The 20,308-nt window shown below is 58.4% G+C and overlaps 1 protein-coding gene across 4 annotated transcripts in view; it reads right to left on the bottom strand.

The window, feature by feature from the left end:
- Positions 1-97: 97 nt before the first annotated feature.
- RASGRF1 (Ras protein specific guanine nucleotide releasing factor 1) overlaps positions 98-20,308 on the bottom strand; it is a 32,234-nt gene continuing 12,023 nt past the window's right edge. For 2 of the 4 annotated variants that reach the window (XM_017836251.1, XM_017836254.1), the window contains exons 4-27: positions 18,007-18,099; positions 16,682-16,935; positions 16,334-16,413; positions 15,771-15,964; positions 15,249-15,358; positions 14,933-15,051; positions 14,354-14,514; positions 13,460-13,523; positions 12,598-12,734; positions 11,517-11,599; positions 10,633-10,881; positions 9,770-10,140; positions 9,327-9,452; positions 9,032-9,202; positions 8,549-8,661; positions 7,827-7,939; positions 7,128-7,188; positions 5,551-5,654; positions 5,130-5,214; positions 4,659-4,856; positions 3,521-3,600; positions 2,775-2,892; positions 2,433-2,501; positions 98-1,120 (exon numbers count right to left, since the gene is read on the bottom strand). In XM_017836251.1, coding sequence (XP_017691740.1) covers positions 1,028-1,120; positions 2,433-2,501; positions 2,775-2,892; positions 3,521-3,600; positions 4,659-4,856; positions 5,130-5,214; positions 5,551-5,654; positions 7,128-7,188; positions 7,827-7,939; positions 8,549-8,661; positions 9,032-9,202; positions 9,327-9,452; positions 9,770-10,140; positions 10,633-10,881; positions 11,517-11,599; positions 12,598-12,734; positions 13,460-13,523; positions 14,354-14,514; positions 14,933-15,051; positions 15,249-15,358; positions 15,771-15,964; positions 16,334-16,413; positions 16,682-16,935; positions 18,007-18,099 — 3,246 coding nt within the window. In that variant the 3' untranslated portion in view covers positions 98-1,027. The remainder of the gene's footprint in view (positions 1,121-2,432; positions 2,502-2,774; positions 2,893-3,520; positions 3,601-4,658; positions 4,857-5,129; positions 5,215-5,550; positions 5,655-7,127; positions 7,189-7,826; positions 7,940-8,548; positions 8,662-9,031; positions 9,203-9,326; positions 9,453-9,769; positions 10,141-10,632; positions 10,882-11,516; positions 11,600-12,597; positions 12,735-13,459; positions 13,524-14,353; positions 14,515-14,932; positions 15,052-15,248; positions 15,359-15,770; positions 15,965-16,333; positions 16,414-16,681; positions 16,936-18,006; positions 18,100-20,308) is intronic. The other 2 variants (XM_017836252.1, XM_017836253.1) reach the window with 2 other exon arrangements.

Raw genomic sequence — 20,308 nt, 5'->3', positions numbered from 1 at the left:
CGGGCGGGACAGCGGGCGGGCGGGGAGGGGACGGGGCGGGGCCCGCGCGCCGGCGGGTGCGGCGTTATCCCGCCCGTAAAACCATCACAAACCCGGGTTCACCCTGAGATAGAATAGATTTATTAGCAAGAGGTAATCAGGAAACATATATTTTTACAAAAAAAATGGAAATATTTTTTTTCCCAAACAAGCTGTAAGTTGAAATAGTTTTAGGGCTTGAAAGAGAATTCCCATACCACGAGGTATTGCTTACAGCAAGTGTTGTGTGAGTGGAGCATGCCTGCCACTGCCGGGGAACCGTGTCAGGGACTGTACAATGTAAAAAACCCAGGTACTATTCACAGAATAAGCACTACATTACTATATCCTGCTAGCGGGTGGTTAGCCAGGATTACAGTAGATGTAATAAAAACACTCGTCATCTCTAACTCTACGTCATGGTACTCAGAGTGGGCACAAGGGTACGGATCTACAGCATATCAACAGGAGCTGGATGCAGCGAGGAGAGGCAAGGGGACGCTTCCATCTTCCTGACTTCGGAGGGACCAGGACAGCAGCCGGGGCCCCCCATGCCCAGCCAGCGTGGGGGTGGCACAGACAGAGAGGGCAGCTCACACCGAGGGACAACCTTTAATGTGTTCCCTTCTCCCGCCTTACAGAGTTTGCTGTGGGATGTCACTGCTGGCGCCATCCAAGCGAGAGGTGGTCCGTGCTGCCCCAGAGCCCTGTGGGAACACAGGGACTCACCTGCCCCACAGGGACACAGGGCTCACCTGCCCAACCGCCAGCCCCCTCAGGAGGAACAAATGACAAAAATAACATCATTGAAAAGAACCCGGGACTCCAGCGAAGTGTCAATGCGTGAAACCTTAACCAGTGCGGGAAATCCTACGCGAGGTCTAGTGCGGCCTGGGATGGGGGCGGATTGCTCGGAGAAGCACAGATTTGGGAGTCACTCCAGGGCGTCCAACGGAACAACGGGTATGTACAGTATGGTATAGCGAGTGTACACGAGCGGCCCCCGCGCTCAGGAAGGCAGTTTGGGCTCTATTCGCAGAGAAGCTTCATAAAGGGTTTCCTCGTCCATCACAAACGACTGGTCCAGCAGGTACTGCGTCACCTGGGAAAGGAGTGGGGCCATTAACGGGCTGGGAGACCACAAACCCTGGTAACTGAGGCAGCCACACCCCCGATTACTGAGGCACCCAAACCCCTGGTAACCGACAGCCCGTGTAAGTGGGGAGCCACGTTCCTGCTGCAGGAACGCTGCTGACGTGGCAGGACCTCTGCTCCATCTGCTCCCATTTCCTGGCAGCATTTTCCCAAATTGCTTTTTGGCTCCGTTAGTAGCTGATAGTGAAGAGAGGCACAGCCCAAATGGAGGCAAGGTGCTGTGTGTGGGTTCAGAGCTGTCCAGCGTGAGGAGCAGCCAGCAGCAGAGTCTTTGCTTGAGAAGCGTCAGCAGCAGAGATGGGGCTTCATCCCAGCACCCACAAAAGCATCTAGGAGCTTCCATACAGCTGAATCCCACCTCCACAGGGAGACAGGGTGATGTGTGGCCATGCACGGCACCACCAGCACTGCCCCTCCCTGCTGTGCTCAGCTTGGCTGCTTTCAGACAGGATTTTGGGGCAACAGGCTGCTTTCACAGACACTGGTCTTCCTCCTGAGGAGGAGAGGCTGGGAGGAGGCAGAGAATACCTGGGGTGCCTAGCTGGGAAAAGGCTGCAGCGTGAGCCCGGCCCTGGGCAGGTACCAACTGTGCAGAGGGCAGAGCTGATGCTGCCAGGGGCTCAAATCAGAGCCCGCAGCTCCCCAGCCCAGCCAGGGGCTGTGATCCAGAGGGACTCGAGCTGCTCCTGCCACCGCACATGGACACCAGTGTCACTGGAGGGTGGTTTGGCCCAGCCTGACCACCCTGGGAGGGTTTCAGGAGGATTTGCTGGTTTTGGAGAAAGTGGAAACCCCCAGCACCCAGCCCGCTTCCGGGGCAGCTCCGCGGTGCTGCGGCAGAGGAAGTGTGAGGGCGGCCGAGACCTTTCAGCTCATCACATATTGGGGGCCACCATGAGGCAGAGGCCACCTGGCCCTGGCTGTGGGGGCAGTGGGACACACTCTGCTCTGTAGGGAGGGGTGCTGCTCCTAAATAGCTGTTTCTCAGCGTGTGCAGGGTGCAGCCCTGGAGCACTCTGGCCATCGGTCATGCTGTCAGTGCCTTGGCAATTCCTCCTGGCAGCAGCCAGGGGGGCACAGGGGAGCCTGATGGAGCACCAAGAGTCACCCTCCATCCCCTGCCCCGCTGCCAACAGCCTCCAGCCGGGCACAGCCATCGCTCCAGCATGGAGCTGCCAGGAACTGCAGGCTTAGACACTGTGATGGGAGAAGGAGACGAGGAGCAGAGGGAGCACATGGCTCCAGGGACAGGGCCGTACCTTGGGCTGGTGCTCGATCTTGTAGGAGGTTTGCTGGAACTGGCGGATCTCCCTTATGATGTGTGAGATCTGTGTGGGGATGAAACACAGAAGGCATTCCTGGCTCAGCCATCACCCTTGGCACTGTCCCAGCACACAGGAGGGCAAGAGCACACAGAACAGCATGATGCAAAGGGCCTTTTTTTCTCTTCCAGACACCAGGAACAACCCAAGGTGTGCGCAGGGGACACATGTGGCTGCCTGGTGCTGTGCAGGTGACAGCTGAGGGGACACAGACCTGGCCACAGCCACATCACCCCTGGCTGGCCCTGCAAACCCACGCCAGCAGGGCTGGGGACTCACCATCCTCATTTTGGAGAAGTTCACCAGGCCGTCCTCGGTGTAGTTCGGGGTCCCCTCCTCGATGAACGCCAGGTCGGTCAGGTACATGCCCAGGTAAGGGACACATGGAGGGTCACAACTTTGGGGGCAGACCAGAAAGAAATGAGGGAGAAAACTGCCTTACCCAGGGGGGGCCCTCAGAGTCAGTGGAGTCTCTCTAATATAGGAAGGCTCTCTCCAGGAATGCTGCTGGTCTCCTGGGCCTCACCCCTGCTGGCTGAGCAGGACAAGCAGGACCTGCAGCCGTGCCCCTCACAACGCCATGGGATGCAGAAGGTGAGCTGTGAGCAGCTTTGACAGAGGGTTGGGAAGACTTTTGGAAGCTTCCCCGGGCAACCTGTCCTAGTGGAAGGTGTCCCTGCCCATGTCAGGGGGCTGCAATTTTAAGGTCCCTCCCAACCCAAACCATTCCATAATTCCATGATTCTATGATAGTGATGGGGAAAAACGTTCCCTGGTGGCTGGCAGTGATTTGCCCCTTTGCAGTCCCTTTTACTCCCATTTTTCCACACTGCTGCTCAAAGGAGCAGCTCACTCCTGAGAACCACTTTGCCAGCCACTGTGCCGGCTCAGCAGGACATGCTTTAGTGCAGGCTCTGCAATGCTCCTGTGAGCAGAGCCCCAGCCACGGGGGGGGGCAGGTGGGATCCAGGTCCCCGCACACCATGGACCCTGGGCTGGCAGGAGGAGAATCACTATTCACTCACTTTTTCAGGGCCTCCCTCAGGTTCTTGAACCTGCCCTCTGACGACACCAGCTTCTGGAGCTTATCGATCAGAGCCTTCGTCTGCAAGAAACCCAAAGTGCCGCTCGGAGAGGCCCTGGAATATCCCCCATCCCTGCAGCCGGGGAGGGGGTAAAGCCTGTGGAGCCACAGGGTCACTCCCAGCCTGCCCTGCCCAGGGCACATCCCCCCATCCAGCTGTTCCTACTCCCTCACAGGTACAACTGTGCCCTGGCTGTCACACCTGGCTCCTGGGGATACCCAGAGGAGCCAAGTGAGCACCTGAAAGCAAAGCTCCTCCAGTAATATTGAAGTCAGGCTGTGCACTCACTTCCTCCCCTTGCTCCCACCTCTGCCCTTGCCAGTGCCTGTTTCATTCCTAGGTTTATTATTTTATAGGCAAAGCGACTGTTCCTGGCTGAGAGGAGCCCACAGCGATGCTGACTTGGCAGCCCTGGGCTCTGTCCAGCCCCGCACCGGGCAGGTACCAGCTATTCCTGTACCAGGTACCTCAAACAGGAATTCATCCTGTTCATCCAGAACTGGTCTGAGGAGTCCAGAAAACCAGTTAAAGGATGTCTGTGTGTGTGTACAGGCACGGGGGCTCTCTGGGAAAGGTTTAACTGCATATCCGACCTGCAGAGTGGGGCCGATCTCATCTCATAGGTAACAAGCGATGGGACAAGAGCAAAGAAGTTGTGCCAGGGGAGGTTCAGGTTGGAAACTGGGAAAATTTCTTCACAGAAAGGGTTGTCCAGCCCTGGCACAGGCTGCCCAGGGCACTGGTGGAGTCGCCATCCCTGGGGGGATTTAACAGACACATGGATGTGGCACCTGGAGACATGGGTTAGTGGTGGCCTTGGCAGTGCTGGGGGAATGGTTGGACCTGATGACCTCAGAGGGTTTTTCCAACCCAAACAATTCTGTGACTCCATGAATAAACCCAATAGCAAGGCAGGGTCTGAGCTGCTTGCACAGCACCTCCCTCCTGGAAAAGACCTAAAAAACCTTCCTTCATTTTCTAACTCTTTTTCGATGCCCATGACTTGTGCCGCCCCAACACCATCCCACCCACCCCACCAAACCCCCCACCTCCCCAGGAGGGGTCACCCCGTGCCCACCTGCTTGGAGACCTTGAGCCAGGTTTTCTTGAGGCGGAAGATGGCACTGCGGTTGAGGGAGGAGGTGATCTCCAGCACGGCGTTGTAGTTGTGCAGGCAGCGGCAGATGTCGGCCACCGCCACCCACTTCTCGATGGCGCTCACCCGCGCGTTGATCTCCTCGTTCCGGATGATCTCCGACGCGATCAGGTTACTGACCTTGGGGAGACACGGGGCCCAGCCCAAGCATTAGGATGATTCTGGACACAGCTCTGTGCCCTCCAGCCTCGCAGCACTTTTTAAAAGATTTCCCTGCATGGCAGCAGTCCCAGAAGGAGTAACTGCGCCAGGAGACGCACCACCTGCAGTGGAGCCCTGAGAAAGGTAACATCTGTGGGGGCAGGTAAACCTTGCACACCCCAGGCCCTGGGGCAGGTGGGCTATGCTGCCTCCCCACTGGCCATCCCTCCACCCCGCTGCAGCCGCCCTTACATCATTGAAGTGTTTTGTGTTCTTCATGATGTACGGAGTCCTCTCATTCTTCTCCAGCTTCATCCAGCCTTGCCCGAAGAACTCTCTGCAAATGACAGTGTTTAGATCAAATTCTATTTCCCATTTTTATGGGATGCCCAAGCCCTGCAAGCTCCACTGCACCCTCACGGGATGGAGATCCTAGGACCTTTGCCCCCAACGCTGCTGGGAGGGACCACATGGATACAGCTGAAAGTTTGATGGACATGGGAGGGTCTCCCTGAGCCGGTCACCTTGGGGACACTGGCAGAGAAGCCACAGGATCAGGAATCAACTGGCAAAACCTGGGAAGGCTTTGCACCCTCTGGGGTTAGCCAGCCAGACTGGCTGTGGGACCCTGGGTGACCAGAAAAGCTCCTCCTGACCCACGAGGATCACTCACTCGTAAGGGATCTTCTTGAAGATCAGGTGATCCAGCAGTGTCAGCTGTTCTGCAATTTCCAGGGCCGAGTGGTTTTCAAATGGTTCTGCTTTGACCCCCTCAGCCTGCAGGATAGAGGAACAATGAGGGTCATGGGCAAGACCCCCCACATGAGCCACCCAGGGTGACAGCGGGAGCCTGCGGCCCAGACCTGCACCAATCACAAAGATATCACTTTAGAGCTGGTCCTGGATACATGGCTCAGTCCAGCACCCAACAAACTCCACAGTCACTCCACAAACAGCTGGAACAAGGCCAGCAACATTCCCCATAACATTTCCATCTCCCTCCGGCTTCTGGAAAAGGATCAGCCACTGAAGAGCTGGAACAAACAAACCCCACCAACCTCCTGGCCAAATAAACCCCAAACATCCCTGACAACACAGAACAAGCCCCCAGGATCAACACTCACCCCTCCTCAACAGCCCATTGCACAATCCCTCCCGGCTGTGGGAAGGGGGTTGCGAAAGCTCCAGGGAGCAAACACCAGCTGAGCCCCTCTGCGGCTCACGGGCCCCTGGAGAGGCTGCAGGGGGGCAGGCTGGGGGGCAGGCTGGGGGGGAAGGCTTTGGGGGCAGGCTGGGGGGCAGGCTGCAGGCATGCCCCAACAGAGCCCAGCGTGGGCAGGTGGCACTGGTGGCATTCGGCAGCAGCCTGTGCAGTGCAGGGAGGCTCTGGGCACCTCGGGGGGCACCAGCCAAGGGTCAGCATGATGCACACCCCAGGCTCACGAGGAGGGGCCAGGGAACCTGCAGCCCCCTCACCCCAGCGTGCACCCCTAAACCCAGGGTGCCCCCACTGTGCCTTTGACCGCAAGTCGCTGCTGCTCAGCCTGAGGGGCAGAGCAAAACCCTCCAGGTTTGTCTTCTCTTCAAAGGAAGTTTCCAGCATCTGCAGTTACAGGCAACAGCTCAAGCAAACCCCAGGAGGGACTAATCCCCCCCAGAGCCATTGGCAGAGCCAAGGGTCAGAATCTCGGGTGTTTCAGCTGCACCAGGCAGGTTTCAAGTGGCTCTTGGGTTTTTCTGGGAACAGACTTTGTTTTCTTTGCAATGCAGGAAGGCAGTGAGTGCTCTGCAGCCACCAAGAAGGTTTTCAATCCATGGCACATTCCCAGGGCTCTGCTCCTAGGGGAGCAACGCTGATGCCGACTGAGCCAGTGCCTGTCCCTTGGATCTGGAGCAGGTTTGGGGATGCAGAGGACACAGTGGGAACCCTGGGGCTTTCCTGTGTCCCTTGGGCAGGCACTGCCTGCAGCGGGCAGGTGTCTCCGTGCCCTTTCCAGCCATCCTGCTGACTGCAGGAGGACTAACATGCCAGTGAGCTGGTTAGTGTTGCCTCTGCCTGTAACAGATCCAGCTGTGCTCACAGCTGGCCCCTCCCCAGAAAATCTTTCCCTACTTTGCAGCTGCAGCCCCAGACATTGGGCTTGGAGACTCCGTCTCTCCTTGGGTGTCCTGGAGCACCAGGATCTTTTATCTGTTCCCCTTCCACCACCATGAGCACAGGGAGGGAGGAAGGAAAGGGAGGGTATTTACCATATGCACAACCTCCTCCAGGGTTATCTGGTTGTCTCCTGGATCCTCCTGTGTCAAGGTCCTATGGCAGGAACAGACAGTATTACTCTGGCTGGGAAAGCACCAGACGCACAGCTCCAGTGGTGCAGCACAGCTCTGGGGGTTTGCAGGGACGAAATACTCGGCATGTGCTTTGTAAGAACCTTCTGAGCCCCATTTTAAAAAAGAAAAGACTCCTTGACCGAGGCCACATGGCCCCTTCTGTCACAGAGCCACAGAACATTCCGAGCTGGAAGGGACCCACAAGGATCGTGGTGTGTGTGTCAGCCCTGCAGCAGGACACGGTGCCCTGGCTCTAGCACTGGGTGGTCAGAACTGCCCTGCTCATGGCAGGAGCCCAGGGTCCCTGGCCATGGAAGCCACGGTGCCATCCCAGTACCCGACAGCAGGAAGGGCCACGTGCTCACGGGGTTCAACATCACACCTCAGCCACACACGACAGGCGGTCACACCTCCCAGTGGCTGGATGCAGCCAGCACCACCCATCCTCCTCCTCCTCCTCCTCCTCCTTCTCCTCCTCCTCCTCCCTGGCACGTCCCAAGGCCCTGACACAGCCCCTCCTGGCGCCCTCTTGCCTGCTGTGATCCCAGGTGAGAGCAGGAATAACAAGAACCTGGCACAGGGTCCAGGAAGAGCCACCTCCCGCCCACAGCCCTTCACCTTATGATGTTGGCAGCTGCTTTCCTCTCCTGGGTCAGGAGCTCAGGGTCATGGATGACCTCCTCCAGGAAGCCAATCACCCGGAACTTCAGCTCCTCGTTGGTCTCGAAGTCCTGCCAAGGGCAGCACAGCCACAGTGTTAATGTGCTGGGAGTGACACTGGCTGTGGGCAGGGGCTGCCTCTTCCTGGCAAAATCCCAGCAAATGGGAACTGGCCAGGAAGGCACTGGGCTCGCTTTGTACCATTGCATCAGCATCACCCAGCCTGGGAGAGTCATGGGGCTTCCCAGTGAGAACCAGTACAGCACCACTGCCAGTGCCCCCAGTCACCAGTGCAGGGAGGGACAGTGACAGCAGGGAAAGCACCCAGTGCCTGAACCCTGACCCCAGCCTTAGCCGCCCAACAGGCACCAAACCCAGAGACTCCCCTTCTCCCCGGCCCAGCTGGGGGCAATGGCAGATCCGGCTCCCCTCCTCTGCACCCCGACTGTGCAAACTGGGACCCAATGCCTGGCCCCCCGCTGAGGCTCCCAGCTCCCCACTCCTGCCCACGGCCACTCCTTTGCTTCATGAAAACAGAAGTGCCAGTTGCCTTCCCAGCTGGAGCCTGGCTGAGCCACCCGGCATGCAGCCGAATTTCCACTTGTGGGAAGGAGGGAGAGAGAGAGGTGAGGAGGGAGAGAGGGAGGTGAGGAGGGAGAGAGAGAGGCCCTGCCGCCCACCTGCGAGTGTTTGGAGACCCAGTGCCGCAGCACGTTGAGGACACGGTTGGTGGCCGCTCTCCGGATCACAAACTCCTTGTCCCCGTTCCGCTGGTCCGTGGGGAAGCCTGAAACTGCCAGCAGCCCCTTAGCACAGCGCAGGGCCCTCGGGAATGGCTCAGGGCTGCTGGAGGGCTGCCAGGAGGAGCATCCTCCCTTCCCGAGCACCCCGAGCTGCTCCATGTCAGGGAGCAGCAGGACAGCTGGGGCCGCCTGCCCATGGGTGTGATGGTTGAGGTGCCCGTACCCTGCACATCCCTTGGCAGCTCCGTGCCCAGGCACCCGGGACATGGCCTGGAGCGGGCGGGCACTGGGCTGGGGGGGGCTCTGGGCTCCCCCAACGGGGCTGCTCCTGGCCAGGGAGCTCCTGGTGGGAAACCCAGCTGAGAGCCGTGGAAATGAGCATCCCAAAAATGTGTTCCTGCTGCCTCGGGGGGGAGGTACCTGCACTGGCCAGGGACATCCTGCGGTACTTCTCCTTGGTGGGGGTCCCCTCGTTGGCCCCCGCCGTGGCGATGGCGAAGGCGGAGGTGGCAGACAGGGCGCTGCGGGTGCTGTCCAGGTCCCGGCAGGATGTCATGACCACGCCGTTGTTGTAGGAAAACAGTGAGAAATCTGGGGGAGGAGAAATCCAACACCACTGCGGGCACCGCTGCTGCCCAGACAGGCTCCCCCACGCACCAGCCCCCCAATGCACGGGCACCCCCCGGGTCGGAACAGGCCTTGGCTCCCCTGTTACCTGATGAATTTTTGCACTTGATGGACTTGGGAGTTGTCGGAGATTTTGTTGGGGAAGTTTCAGCTTCAGCTTCATCACTGTGATTGGGATCTGTGTCTGACTCTTCCCTGACAGACACCTCTGAGCCTGGGAGGAACAGGGAACCCCTTTACCACCCGCTGGACACAAATGCAGCCACATTTTAGCTCTTCCAGGTTTTCCTGAAGTCTGACCCATTCCAGCTGGGGATGCAGCCAACACATATGAGAAAGGTACAGAGTCCCGCGGTTACTCTGGGATTTTTTGGGATGGGTTTTTTCTTTGAGGTTAGGGGGTTTTGGGTGTTTTTTTTGTTTTATTATTACAAATTAGTGAGTTTTCAGGAGGCAGGAGCTCTCCGTGCATGCACCCAAACTGGCCACCCTGGGCAGGAGCCCCCCACCCTTACACCCACAGGGACTCACTTTGCTTGCCCGGGAGTGACTCCTCTTGCTTTTCAGAGGCCACTTCTCCTTCATCCGGGATTTTATTGGGATAGCTACTGGACACGTAGAGTTTGTTGATGTCCAGGGTGGTCTTGCTGAAGGGGGCCATGGAGGAGTACATGCTGGCATAGCCATTGGAGGAGCAGCTCAGCGCCGCCAGGTCCAGCGCCTTCCCCCCCGTGATGATGGGGATGTTGAGGGACAGCTTCCTGCGGCGGCTGGGGGACGAGGTCTTGGTGATGGACAGCGGGGGGGGCGACGAGAACTTGCGGTTGGCTCTAGGGGACTTGGGGGGCTCCCCGTACAGCAGCTTGTTGTTCTGGCTGTTTGCAAACAGGAGCTCCAGGGACCTTGGAGGAGAGACAGGGAGAGGCTGAGCTGGCACCTGCCCTGCCCAGGAGCCCGTGGGGATCCCCCGCTGTGGCACTGGGGCCCAGGGGCATCCCCCCAGGTACAGCAGAGCTGGCATGAGCCCCTCGCCACCCCACATGGCCCTCCTGGGACGGGGGACACCCACAGAGCTTGGGTTCATCTCCTTCCCCAGTGTGGGGGTATCACAGCTCACGGAGCAGGTGACACAGCCCCAGGGTGGCACCAGGGCTGGACAGGTCTGGAGCACAGACAGGGGATGGAGCAATGCCACAGTCCTCCCAGACCCCACTGCTCCTTCAGGGACAGGACAGATCCTGGGGCAGCACCAGGGCCAGGCAGGGCTGGGGTGCAGAGACTGACCGGGGACAGAGAGGGGACGCGGAGCGGGGGCAGCCCCTGCACAGACCCCGCACCCTGCGGGCACGGGCTGGGTGCCAGGGCAGCTCTGCAGCGATGCCCCACGGCCTCACCGAGCCGGGATGGCACTGATGGGCTTCTTGTAGATGGTGATGAGCTTGTCAAGGACGACGAGGGCGGTGGTGAAGACGCGGTAGGAATGCAGGAACGTGTTGAGGAAGTCGATGCTCAGGAAGCGCAGGTCCGTCAGCCTCTCCAGCAGCCGCTCCACGCTGGCATAGCGGATCTGCAGGACCTTGCAGGAATTCATCGTTTTACTGAACCTAATGTCAACATCATCACAATACAAGCTGGCATCAGACCTGCAGAGAAACAAGATATCTGTGGTTCCAGCCTGGAATGAAACCAAGAGACCACAGAAATGGGCACAGGAAGGAGCCTTGTTCATACAGGGTGTCCCCATAGAAAACACAGGCAGGAATGCTCTCAGGGGACAATCTAGAAACCCCTGCACCAGAAAGGGTGGAAATGCTGCAGAGTGCTCAGCAGGCAGAGGGATGTGGATAGACTGTTCCAAGGCACACACGAACCAAGCCCCTTCCCAGGCCTGGCAGCAGCGAGGGTGGCTGACATGGCAGGAAGACACCCCGCACTGCCCCATCCCACCGGCAGGGACCAGCCCACCTCATGCCAACACATCCCATCACAGACCAGGGCAGCCCCTGCACCCCAGCACCCACAGGGACAGCAGCCCCCATACCCCTCTCTTCTGGTGCTTTCACCCTTCTTTACTACTATTATTTTTCTCTAAGCTCTCCCCTTTGACATTCTCACCTCCCCAAACACATCCCACACAAACCCCTCCACAGCTATTTAATGCTCCTGATCACCACACTGGAGACAGCCCGTGGAGCACACGGGGAGGCTGCAGGGGTCCCAGGGCTCCTGACCACTCCAGCTGCCACTGGAGCTGTGTCCTGGCCCTGTGTGCACTCACTTGATCATCTGGGGGACGGTGACCTTGGAGTTCTCCTCGAAGGCGTTCATCATCAGGCCGTTGCAGCGGATGTTGTCCACGCACTGGAAGAGACACAGGGGGGTGGTGTGGGAAAAGCTGGAGGTTGGCCTTATCCAGACCAGACATATCCCTGCTCACTGCATCTCCCATGTCCGACAGGAGAGTGAGGCTGGGGCTGCACTGCTGGGAAGGGCAGGAGCTTCTTCCCAAGGACAGAGCTGCATGGCCACGGTCCTGCCTCCCTGTTCTGGGGGAGCGTCACCCAGAGCTGTCCTTGAGCTCTCCCAGATGGACCCAGCCTGGCTCCAGGTGTGCCAGCAGTCACAAAGCCATTGCCAGGGCTGCCAGGTCCTGCTCCCAGGAATGAAGCTGGAATGAAGCTCCCCACAGCTGCATGACCGGACGCTCTCAGGGGCAGACCCAGCGAGAGGCAGGTCCCTGCAGGGACCCCTGTGCAAGCAGGACTGGGCTGGGAGCCACCACCTCCCTGTGAGGGACCCTGGTTCCCTACTGAACCAGGAACTCTGCTCTTCCTCCCACCTGGAAGAAATATCTTCGGGGTCATTTGCATAAAGCAGGTGGAAATTGTACCACGTGTTGGAGTCAGAGGAGGAACCCACAGCTCAGATTGAGATTTGCAGGAGAGCTCTGATGGGACAGACCCTGCTGTGGCTGTGTCACCTTCCTCCTCCCACCTCTTCTTCCTCCTCCTTCAGCCACCAGACACCACAAGGGTAATGGCCAGGCTCTGGGTGCCCAGTCAGCCCTCAGGAGCCCCTCTGCTCTCCCTGGGTGGGTGCCCAGGGCTCAGTCCTTCACCTGAGCAAGACCTCAGCTCATGGCAGGTCCCGACACCCCAACAGTGTCAGGAAAGCTCCTGGGGTGCAAACCCGGCCCCAGGGCAGGCAGTGGGACCATGGCCACCCAGCAAACCTCAGGCATTAATCTGTGTGCCCAAAGCGACACTGCAGCCCAGCAGGGATCAGCCAAGCAGGGATCCCATGGCAGCTCCTCACCCTGAGGACTCCACACCCCAACAACCCTCCCTGCTGGCTCCTACCTGGCTGATGTCACTGGTCCATGCAGCCTTCTCCTGCCTGGATGAGGCCACAAGGATAACTGTGAAAGATGAGGAATCTTTTGGCTCCACCACGATTTTGAAGTCAAGGTGGTCGATGTCTTGTCCTGATGTTTTGGCTTTGGAACAGAAAAATTCACATACAGTGATTGGGAAAGGCTTTCCCACCCCCTCTCCTCCCACATAGGCTTTAGTCAGGTTTTAAGGAGAGTTTATTTGGGTTTTTGCAGGTTGTTGGCTACCCCAGGACAGTTGGATCTGTGTCAGTGTGTGTCTGCTTGGTTCACAGAAAATAATTAACCTAATTAAACCTCAGTCATGTCTTCACTGAGTCTACTGGCATCTGAATTTGCTCCAGCTCTGCCACAGCTGGGTTTATGCCACGTGGACAGATGGTGGGAACATGCAGGAGGACCCCAGACCCCTGATGGGACACCGGCAGTGCTGCCCACACTGCCACCATCCCCAGTCACAACCCCTGGCACCTGTCTCCAGCTGGGGAAGCACCCCTGTCACCTCCCCAGCCCCCCCATGGGGTGACCACACTGCCAAACCCAAAATCACTGACAGGGCGTGGCAAGAGACACTGCTGTGCTGGTGGCACCAGCTGTGCCAGTGACCTCAGCAAAGGGGGCCCTGGGGCAGTTGTGACCTCGCCTGTGGGGATGTCTGTCTGCTCAGCCCCCACTGGGAGATGCACAAGCCCAAACTCCCTCCCCACACCCACCAGTGGGGTGAGCAGGGCCCCAGGCACGTCCCCAGAGTGACCTCCAGGGTGACCTCCAGGGTGACCTCCAGAGTGACCTCCAGGGTGACCTCCAGAGTGACCTCCAGAGTGACCTACCGTCCTCGTCGGTGCTCTCGGGCTCCTCCACCAGCGTGCAGTCGATGAGCGAGATCACACCGTTCTGGGGGCGGGAGGGGGGTCAGCAGGGGGACTCCCTGCAGCACTGGGGAAACCCCCAGACCCAGAGCCCCATCGCAGCCCCCCACCCAGGGGCAGGAGTCGAGGTTCAGGAGGGTGGGGGTTCCCCCCTCCTCATCCCCCACCCCAGGGATGGGGACAGGTAGGTGCCCCTGGGAGGGCACACACAGCCCGGGGTGGAGGTGGGCACACACAGCCCGTGCCCAGCACAGTGCCTGCTTTCACTGGGGAAAAAGCTGTTTTTGCCTCGAACTGATCAACTAATTTGTTTATAAATTATTTAATAGAAGCTTTAAATTTAATTTTCCCAAAGTCTGTTGTTGTAATTATCAGCTCTTTGCCACGGACTGTAATTCTTCAAACTGATAATTTAATGCCAGTAATGAGCAATTTCTGTAAGATTCTTGCTCAATTAACTGCCAAACTTCCCCAAATAAACACAGGAGCCCTGGGAGCAGCCAGAAGAGCCAGGAACAATATGGACAGCCCAGGCTCTAACTCCAGTTTCTCCCAGAATAGATCGTCAAGGTTTCTGCTGCAGATTAGGGTAAATTCTTTTATCAGGATCCTGTAGTTTCTCATCTCTCCTGTGACTCAGCTCTAACAAGGACCATGTGAACCCTGGGGGTGCCCCCCACTCCCCACCCGACACCCCCAGGGCTGCCCCAGGGGAAGGCAAGGCAGTCCCTGGACCCCAGTGTCACCAAGAGCCTGGCCAGCTCAGACATCAGCCAGGCACCCTCTGCCCCCTCCCCATGCCCAGGGAGCAGCAGCACCACCAGCCCCTTCCCGGGGTTCCCGCAGCCCCCTCACCTTGGTGAGGTGCAGCTTTCCCCCGGAGCCGCGGGTGCAGATGATGAGGTGCTTGGAGAAGAGGAAGCACTGGCGCTCGCCCTCCTTGCGCAGGGACAGGGAGCCCAGCCGGCCCCGCGTGATCTTCCCCTTCTCCGACATGGGCACCTGGATGAGGGACCCTGCGGAGGGGCCGCTCCCGTCAGCACTGCGGGCACGGCCCGGGAGCAGGAGCGGGACACCCCTGAGCACGGGCTGGGACCGGCCCCGGTTATGGGGCCCAGCAGGGGGGTGGGCACCAGCACGGCCCCCAGCCCACCCCTGCACCCACACCACAGGGCGCTCTGCCAGGACCGAGCAGCTTCCCTGGCAGGGGAATCAGTAACAGCCAAAACGCACCTTCTAAGCCCTGATGCAGAAAAATGCAGCACCAGAACTGCCTGAGAGTGCCAAAACTGCCTGAACGTGAGGCACTTCAGGGCAGAGAAAACTCAGAATTGAGCTATGTTTTTAAATTTCATAGCCCACACAGAGGGACAGGGACGGGGACGTGGGGCTCCTGTTACTGCAGAGGGGAGGGACACTGGTGCTGACACAGACCTTGTCTGACAAAGGTCTGGCTGGTGTCCAGAAGGATCTCGCACCCCTCGATGATCATCCTCTCTATCGCCAGGTTTTTCCGAATATTTTCAGTCTCGCTCACTTCATCGTGCATTATCCTGAAGGAGGGAGAGGAGAAAATTGGAGCTGGGATAGGATCTGCACGAGTTTTCCAGTGGATCCTCTTGGACTCAAGTAAGTGTCATGTGGTGGGACTGCACCAGGTAAGACCAAAACAAAAGATATACCGAGGGAATTATGGGAGTATCCACCCAGACAGGGCAGGAGGGCAGGGCACGGCAGCGGCAGCTCTCACCTGGACAGCTCTTCCAGCTTGGACTTGGCGTAATCCAGGCTGTTCCTCTCCACGTGCTCGTGGGGGGTGTGAGCCAGCAGCTCGTGCAGGGTCAGGATGTACCGGGGGATCTGCGGCACAGGGGGCAGAGTGGGGGGTCAGGGGGGCCTGCCCTGGACTGCTCCCAGTGCCACTGAGGACACCATGGCCGGGGACACTCTGAGCTAGGAGGTTAAAGCTTCAAAGCTCCTTGTGCCAAAGCTGAATAAAGAAGGGAATGGCATGGGGCTGTGCCCAGGACCCTGCTCTCCCCTGTCCCTGTCCCAAAGGTGTGGGGCAACCCGGGAGCAGCTTCGCACAGCATCCTTCCACAGCACCAGTGATAGCCCAGAAGAAATGTGGGACCATCAGGGTCCATGCCCTGGGCATTTTCATCCAGGCTTTGCCTCCCCACCATGCAATACCAGCTGTGGGGATGGGGTTTGCACTGTTCATCCTATTCCCCTGGGCATCCCTGGGGGGGAACCCAGCGCCAGCAGTCACCTGGAACATGGGGTAGGTGAGGAAAGTCTCCAGGGTCCTCTCCTCGCAGTCAGGCTTGGCCTCGTAGTGCTTGAGCAGCTTGTCGAAGTCGCGGTTCTGCTTGCAGTGGGCCAGGATCTGCAGGCTGTACTGGTGGTTCCGCACGAACTCCTGGTAGATGTTCAGCATGGGCAGCAGGATGTCGAACAGGTCAGCTGAGAGCAGAGCAGGGGGAGGTGGGTGGGATGCTCCAGGCCTCAGCACAGCCCCCCAGATCCCACCCAGAGCACCCCCCGGGTCTCCTGCTCCTCGCATCACACCCAGCTCGGCCCAGTTTGGGTTTAAAGAGGGTCTAATGGGACACAGAGATGCTCTCCAGCACCAGCCTCCCTGTGAGGCATCCAGCCCTTCATCCCACCACCTGGCAGAACCAGGAATGCAGGAATTGGGGTGCTCTGGGATTTTTTACTCTGTGACCGACATGACCAAGCAACAACATGCTGTGCAATGTGTTTTCCTGCTGATTGGCAAATGCCTGTTGTGTTGCAGGAGGAGGAAGAGGAGGAGGAGGCAGTGGCACTCACCCAGCACCAGCGTGGGCCAGCTGGAGATCCGCGCCTTCAGGCCTTGGTAAAAGATTTGGTGCAAAAACATGATCGTTTCACTGAAAGAGGAACCGAGACAGGACTGAGCCAAAACAAGAACAGACAGACGAACAAGCGGCAAATAACGAGGATTTAGACAAAAGCCCCAGCCCAGGGGAGCAGGGCAGCCCTCAGGCCAGCTGTGGGGGGCTGCACAACAGGGTGCAGAGGGTCCCTGCAGGCTCCTGGGGACCACCTGGCACGAGTGCCCCAGTGCCCAGGGAGGGCAGCGGGTGCCTGGAGCTCCTGAGATGCCGCAGAGCTCCTGGAGCCCAGGATGGAGCTCACCTGTTGAGGAAAATGCTGCTGACGTCGTCGTGCGTGATGGGCGGCTTCTTGGAGCTGGCAGCCATCCGCAGGGGCCGCAGGAAGTTGTTGACGAGGATGTGGAGCTGCTGGACGTACTCGGCCTCGGCCTCCAGCATGCTGAACACCACCTGGTTCCTCTTGCGCATGCTGTCGGCGTGTGGGGACCTGATGTAGTCCTGGATGATGGTTTTCCACTTCCTCCGGCACAGCCAGCCCCGCAGGAAGCTCTGCACCTGAGGGGAGCAGTGGCTGGGAGTTATGGACAAGGCTGGGAGGCCAGGCAGGGACCCCCACTCGGCATGGGGCAGCCGGGAGGTTCCCTGGCTCCACACCAAAGTCAGTGTTCTTGTGCCTCCTCCTGGTGCTGCTCTGAACCCTCCAGGCTGGGAATCCAACTATAACTCATTTAAATCTCTGGCACAGGCTGCCTAGAGAAGCTGTGGCTGCCCCATCCCTGGAAGTGTCCAAGGCCAGGTCAGACAGGGCTTGGAGCGACCTGGTCTAGTGGAAGGTGTCCCCGCCCATGGCAGGGGTTTGGAAGATGATCTTTAAGGTCCCTTCCCACTCAAACCACTTCGTGATTCTACAATTAAAAATGCACTTTCTTATTGCAGACAAATGTCCCCTTTCCCCTTTTCCCCTCTCCAGGAATGGATGCAGGACTCCTACAAGAAGCAAAGATCCCATTTATTCCTGACCTCCCAGACACAGCCACAATGCCAAGCACTGTCCTGCCAGGAGCTCAGCCCTACCCAGAACCCCCAGTTGAACTGGGGCACCAAACCCCCCAGAGCCAGCATGTGTCTGGGCACCCAAACATGCAGAGATGCACCCAGAAAATTTTCTGACCCTTTCTCATGTAACTGGGCACCCACAGCACGTCCTGCCCTGTGCCCAGTACTCCAGGCCCCATGTGCAGCAACTGCCTCTGCCCCACGCACGGGGTTTGACCCCTCATCCCCTGCATGGGACAGCAGGTGCCTGGGCCAGTCTATCGCTCCCTGTGGGAATGCTGCCAGGGTGGTGGCTTTGCCTTTGCCAAAATAAAAGCTGTGACCACGACCACGGGAGGGGGAGATGTCAGAGGTGGTGCAGGAGCCAGCACAAGAAGAAATGCCTCCTGCATCCAGAGAACACCGGGTGTGCCCCACCAACAGATGGGCTCCCGGCTGGGCAGAACACATTTTCCTCCTAAAAAACCCTGTTGGCAGAGGCACCTGCTCAGACACCTCTGCCAGCTCCCCATGGAGCACGTTTGCTGTGCCTGCTGGGACGCTCTGAGCGCAGCCCTCACCATCACCCACCTTCTTGATCTTCTTGATGTCGCTGTCATCGTCGCTGGGCGCGCTGCTCTGGCTGGCCTGGATGCGCTCGTGGTCCTTGAGCAGGGAGGCGATCTGTGGGCACAGGGGTGAGCGCCCGCCCGGTACGGCCCGCGGGCCCAGGGCAGCCCGGGCTGCCACCCTGCTGGGGGGCAGCACGAGCCTCTGCCTTAGTGACAGACACAGGGACCCATCGTGCTGGTTCTGCCTTAATGGGAATCCCAAACTCACAGAATCACGGAATCACAGAATCCTTTAGGATGGAAAAGCCCTCTGAGACCATAGAGTCCAACCCTTCCCCAGCACTGCCAAGGCCACCACTAACCCACGTCCCCAAGTGCCACATCCACACAGTTTTTAAATCCCTCCAGGGATGGGGACTCGATTGAAGTGGATGAAGCAGATGAAGAAACCTGGCAGAGCTCTCAGGGCACCACTGACTCCTCAGCACCCCCAGCACCCCAAACACCCCACTGGGACTGGGACCTGGAAATCCTGCCCGCTGCCCAACCCAAACCCCATCCCTGTTTCCTGAAAGAGCCTTCGCAGCGAGTCAGTAAACACAATGTAGAGAGAAAACGGCAGAAAAGCCTCAAGCATTTGCACCCCAAGCCGTGCAGGCGGAGCAGCCCCCCCGACCGCGCTCCCCGCACTCGTGGGATTGGAGCCACCAGCTCCCGGCTTTGGTTTCACTGTTTCTCCCTGTACTTTCTCTCCCTCCTCTGCTCGTCGCGTGTCCCGGCCCCCACGGCCAAAACTACTTGGAAAGTGACAGGGAGAGGCAAGAAAGCAGCACATGTGCCATCCAGAACGTGGGAAATTGGGAAAATGTGATCTGAATTTTGATTTTATAGAAAAGAAGTAAGAAAACAACTTGGAAAGATGACTTTCCTGGGGAGAAAAAGTCCCATTTCGGAGAGAAAGGAGGAACAAAGGTGGGTTTTGCTGTCTGGACTGCTTGGAAAAAGCAGGAACATGCTGGAGGTGGTGGGCATGGGCTCACGGTCACTGATCCAGCTCCTACACACCTCCATCCATTTCACCCCATTTCATAATATGTGGGATCAGATTTTAGAGGAGATTTTAGAGCTTTTTCCTCTCTGTGTGCTCTCCCAAGGAACCCTGAGTCCCCAAGACCCCCTGTACACCCCCTGCACTGAAGGGTTTGTGGGCACCAAAGCCATTCCCGTGGGATAGAAAGGCCCACGGAAGGGGTTTGCCAGTGCCAGTTTTATTTTGGTTTGTTTGTTGGGTTTTTTTTAATTGAGTGAGCAAAATTTGCACATTAAAGTAGAAGCTGATGATTTGATCCCTGCTTCAAAGCATGGGAAAGAGTGAAAACGCCCAAACCAAGCAAGGTGAAACCAGTGTGAGCCCAGGGACAGGACACTGCAGCTCTGCCAGCAGCTCTGGGCCGACCCTCAGCTAATTCCAGGGTTCACATTTCCCACCTCCCCGGGCCCAGGCTCGTGGGGATGCTCATTCTGCTGCCTCTGCCCCTCAGGGGAGCAGGGTCACCCCAAGTGGGAGGTTGGAGCAGACCTGGGGAGCTCCTGGCCAGCACAGGACTGGGGTCCCAGGAGAAACCCCATTGAGGGGGTCCCGGAGAGCACAAATTCAGCACTCCTGGGAAAGGCTTGTAGCTCCCCAGCTCCACAAGACTAAAAGAACCTTCAGTGCACCCCAACACAGGGTCATGGATTGCTACTGACCTGCACTTTTTAACCCAGAATATCCAGATGTAAGGAAAAGCCCATCACAAGGACAGGACAACCCCCCCTCTGCCCTCACTGCCTCTCCAGATGCCTCCTCTGGGGCAATTCTGAGGTTCTGACTGATTTGGGGTTGAGGTCTCAGTCGTGTTGACCCACTTACAGCTGCCTCCACCCCGACACCGCTGCCCACCCCCCCGCCAGGCACAAGGAGGGGGCTGGTGGCCAGGCTGGCTCCGGGGTGCCCCACGCTCCCGCCCCACTGCCCACCCACCCCTGCTCCATGGGCACCAGCACCCACCCACAGCCAAGGGAGAGGGTTCTGGGGGGCCAGGCAGCACAGGGATTGTAGCAGTAAATCTGATGAGAAACTTGTTTAAACATGTCTTAAAATGGCTTTTGGTGGTCTCTTTGCAGACACATGCTTCTTCTTCCCAACACCCCCACCACAAGTGTTATCCCACGCAGGAGTGTCCTGAGGAGATATCCTGAGGTGTCCTCATTGGCCCCTTTTAACCCCTTCCTATTGGCTGTTAACCCCTTCCTGCAACCTGTAATTGGTTACTCTGTGA

Source organism: Lepidothrix coronata, unplaced genomic scaffold (genome assembly GCF_001604755.1).
Source record: "Lepidothrix coronata isolate B3197 unplaced genomic scaffold, Lepidothrix_coronata-1.0 Scaffold272, whole genome shotgun sequence".
Lineage (NCBI taxonomy): Eukaryota > Metazoa > Chordata > Aves > Passeriformes > Pipridae > Lepidothrix > Lepidothrix coronata.
This window is presented reverse-complemented; position numbering and strand designations above follow the sequence as displayed.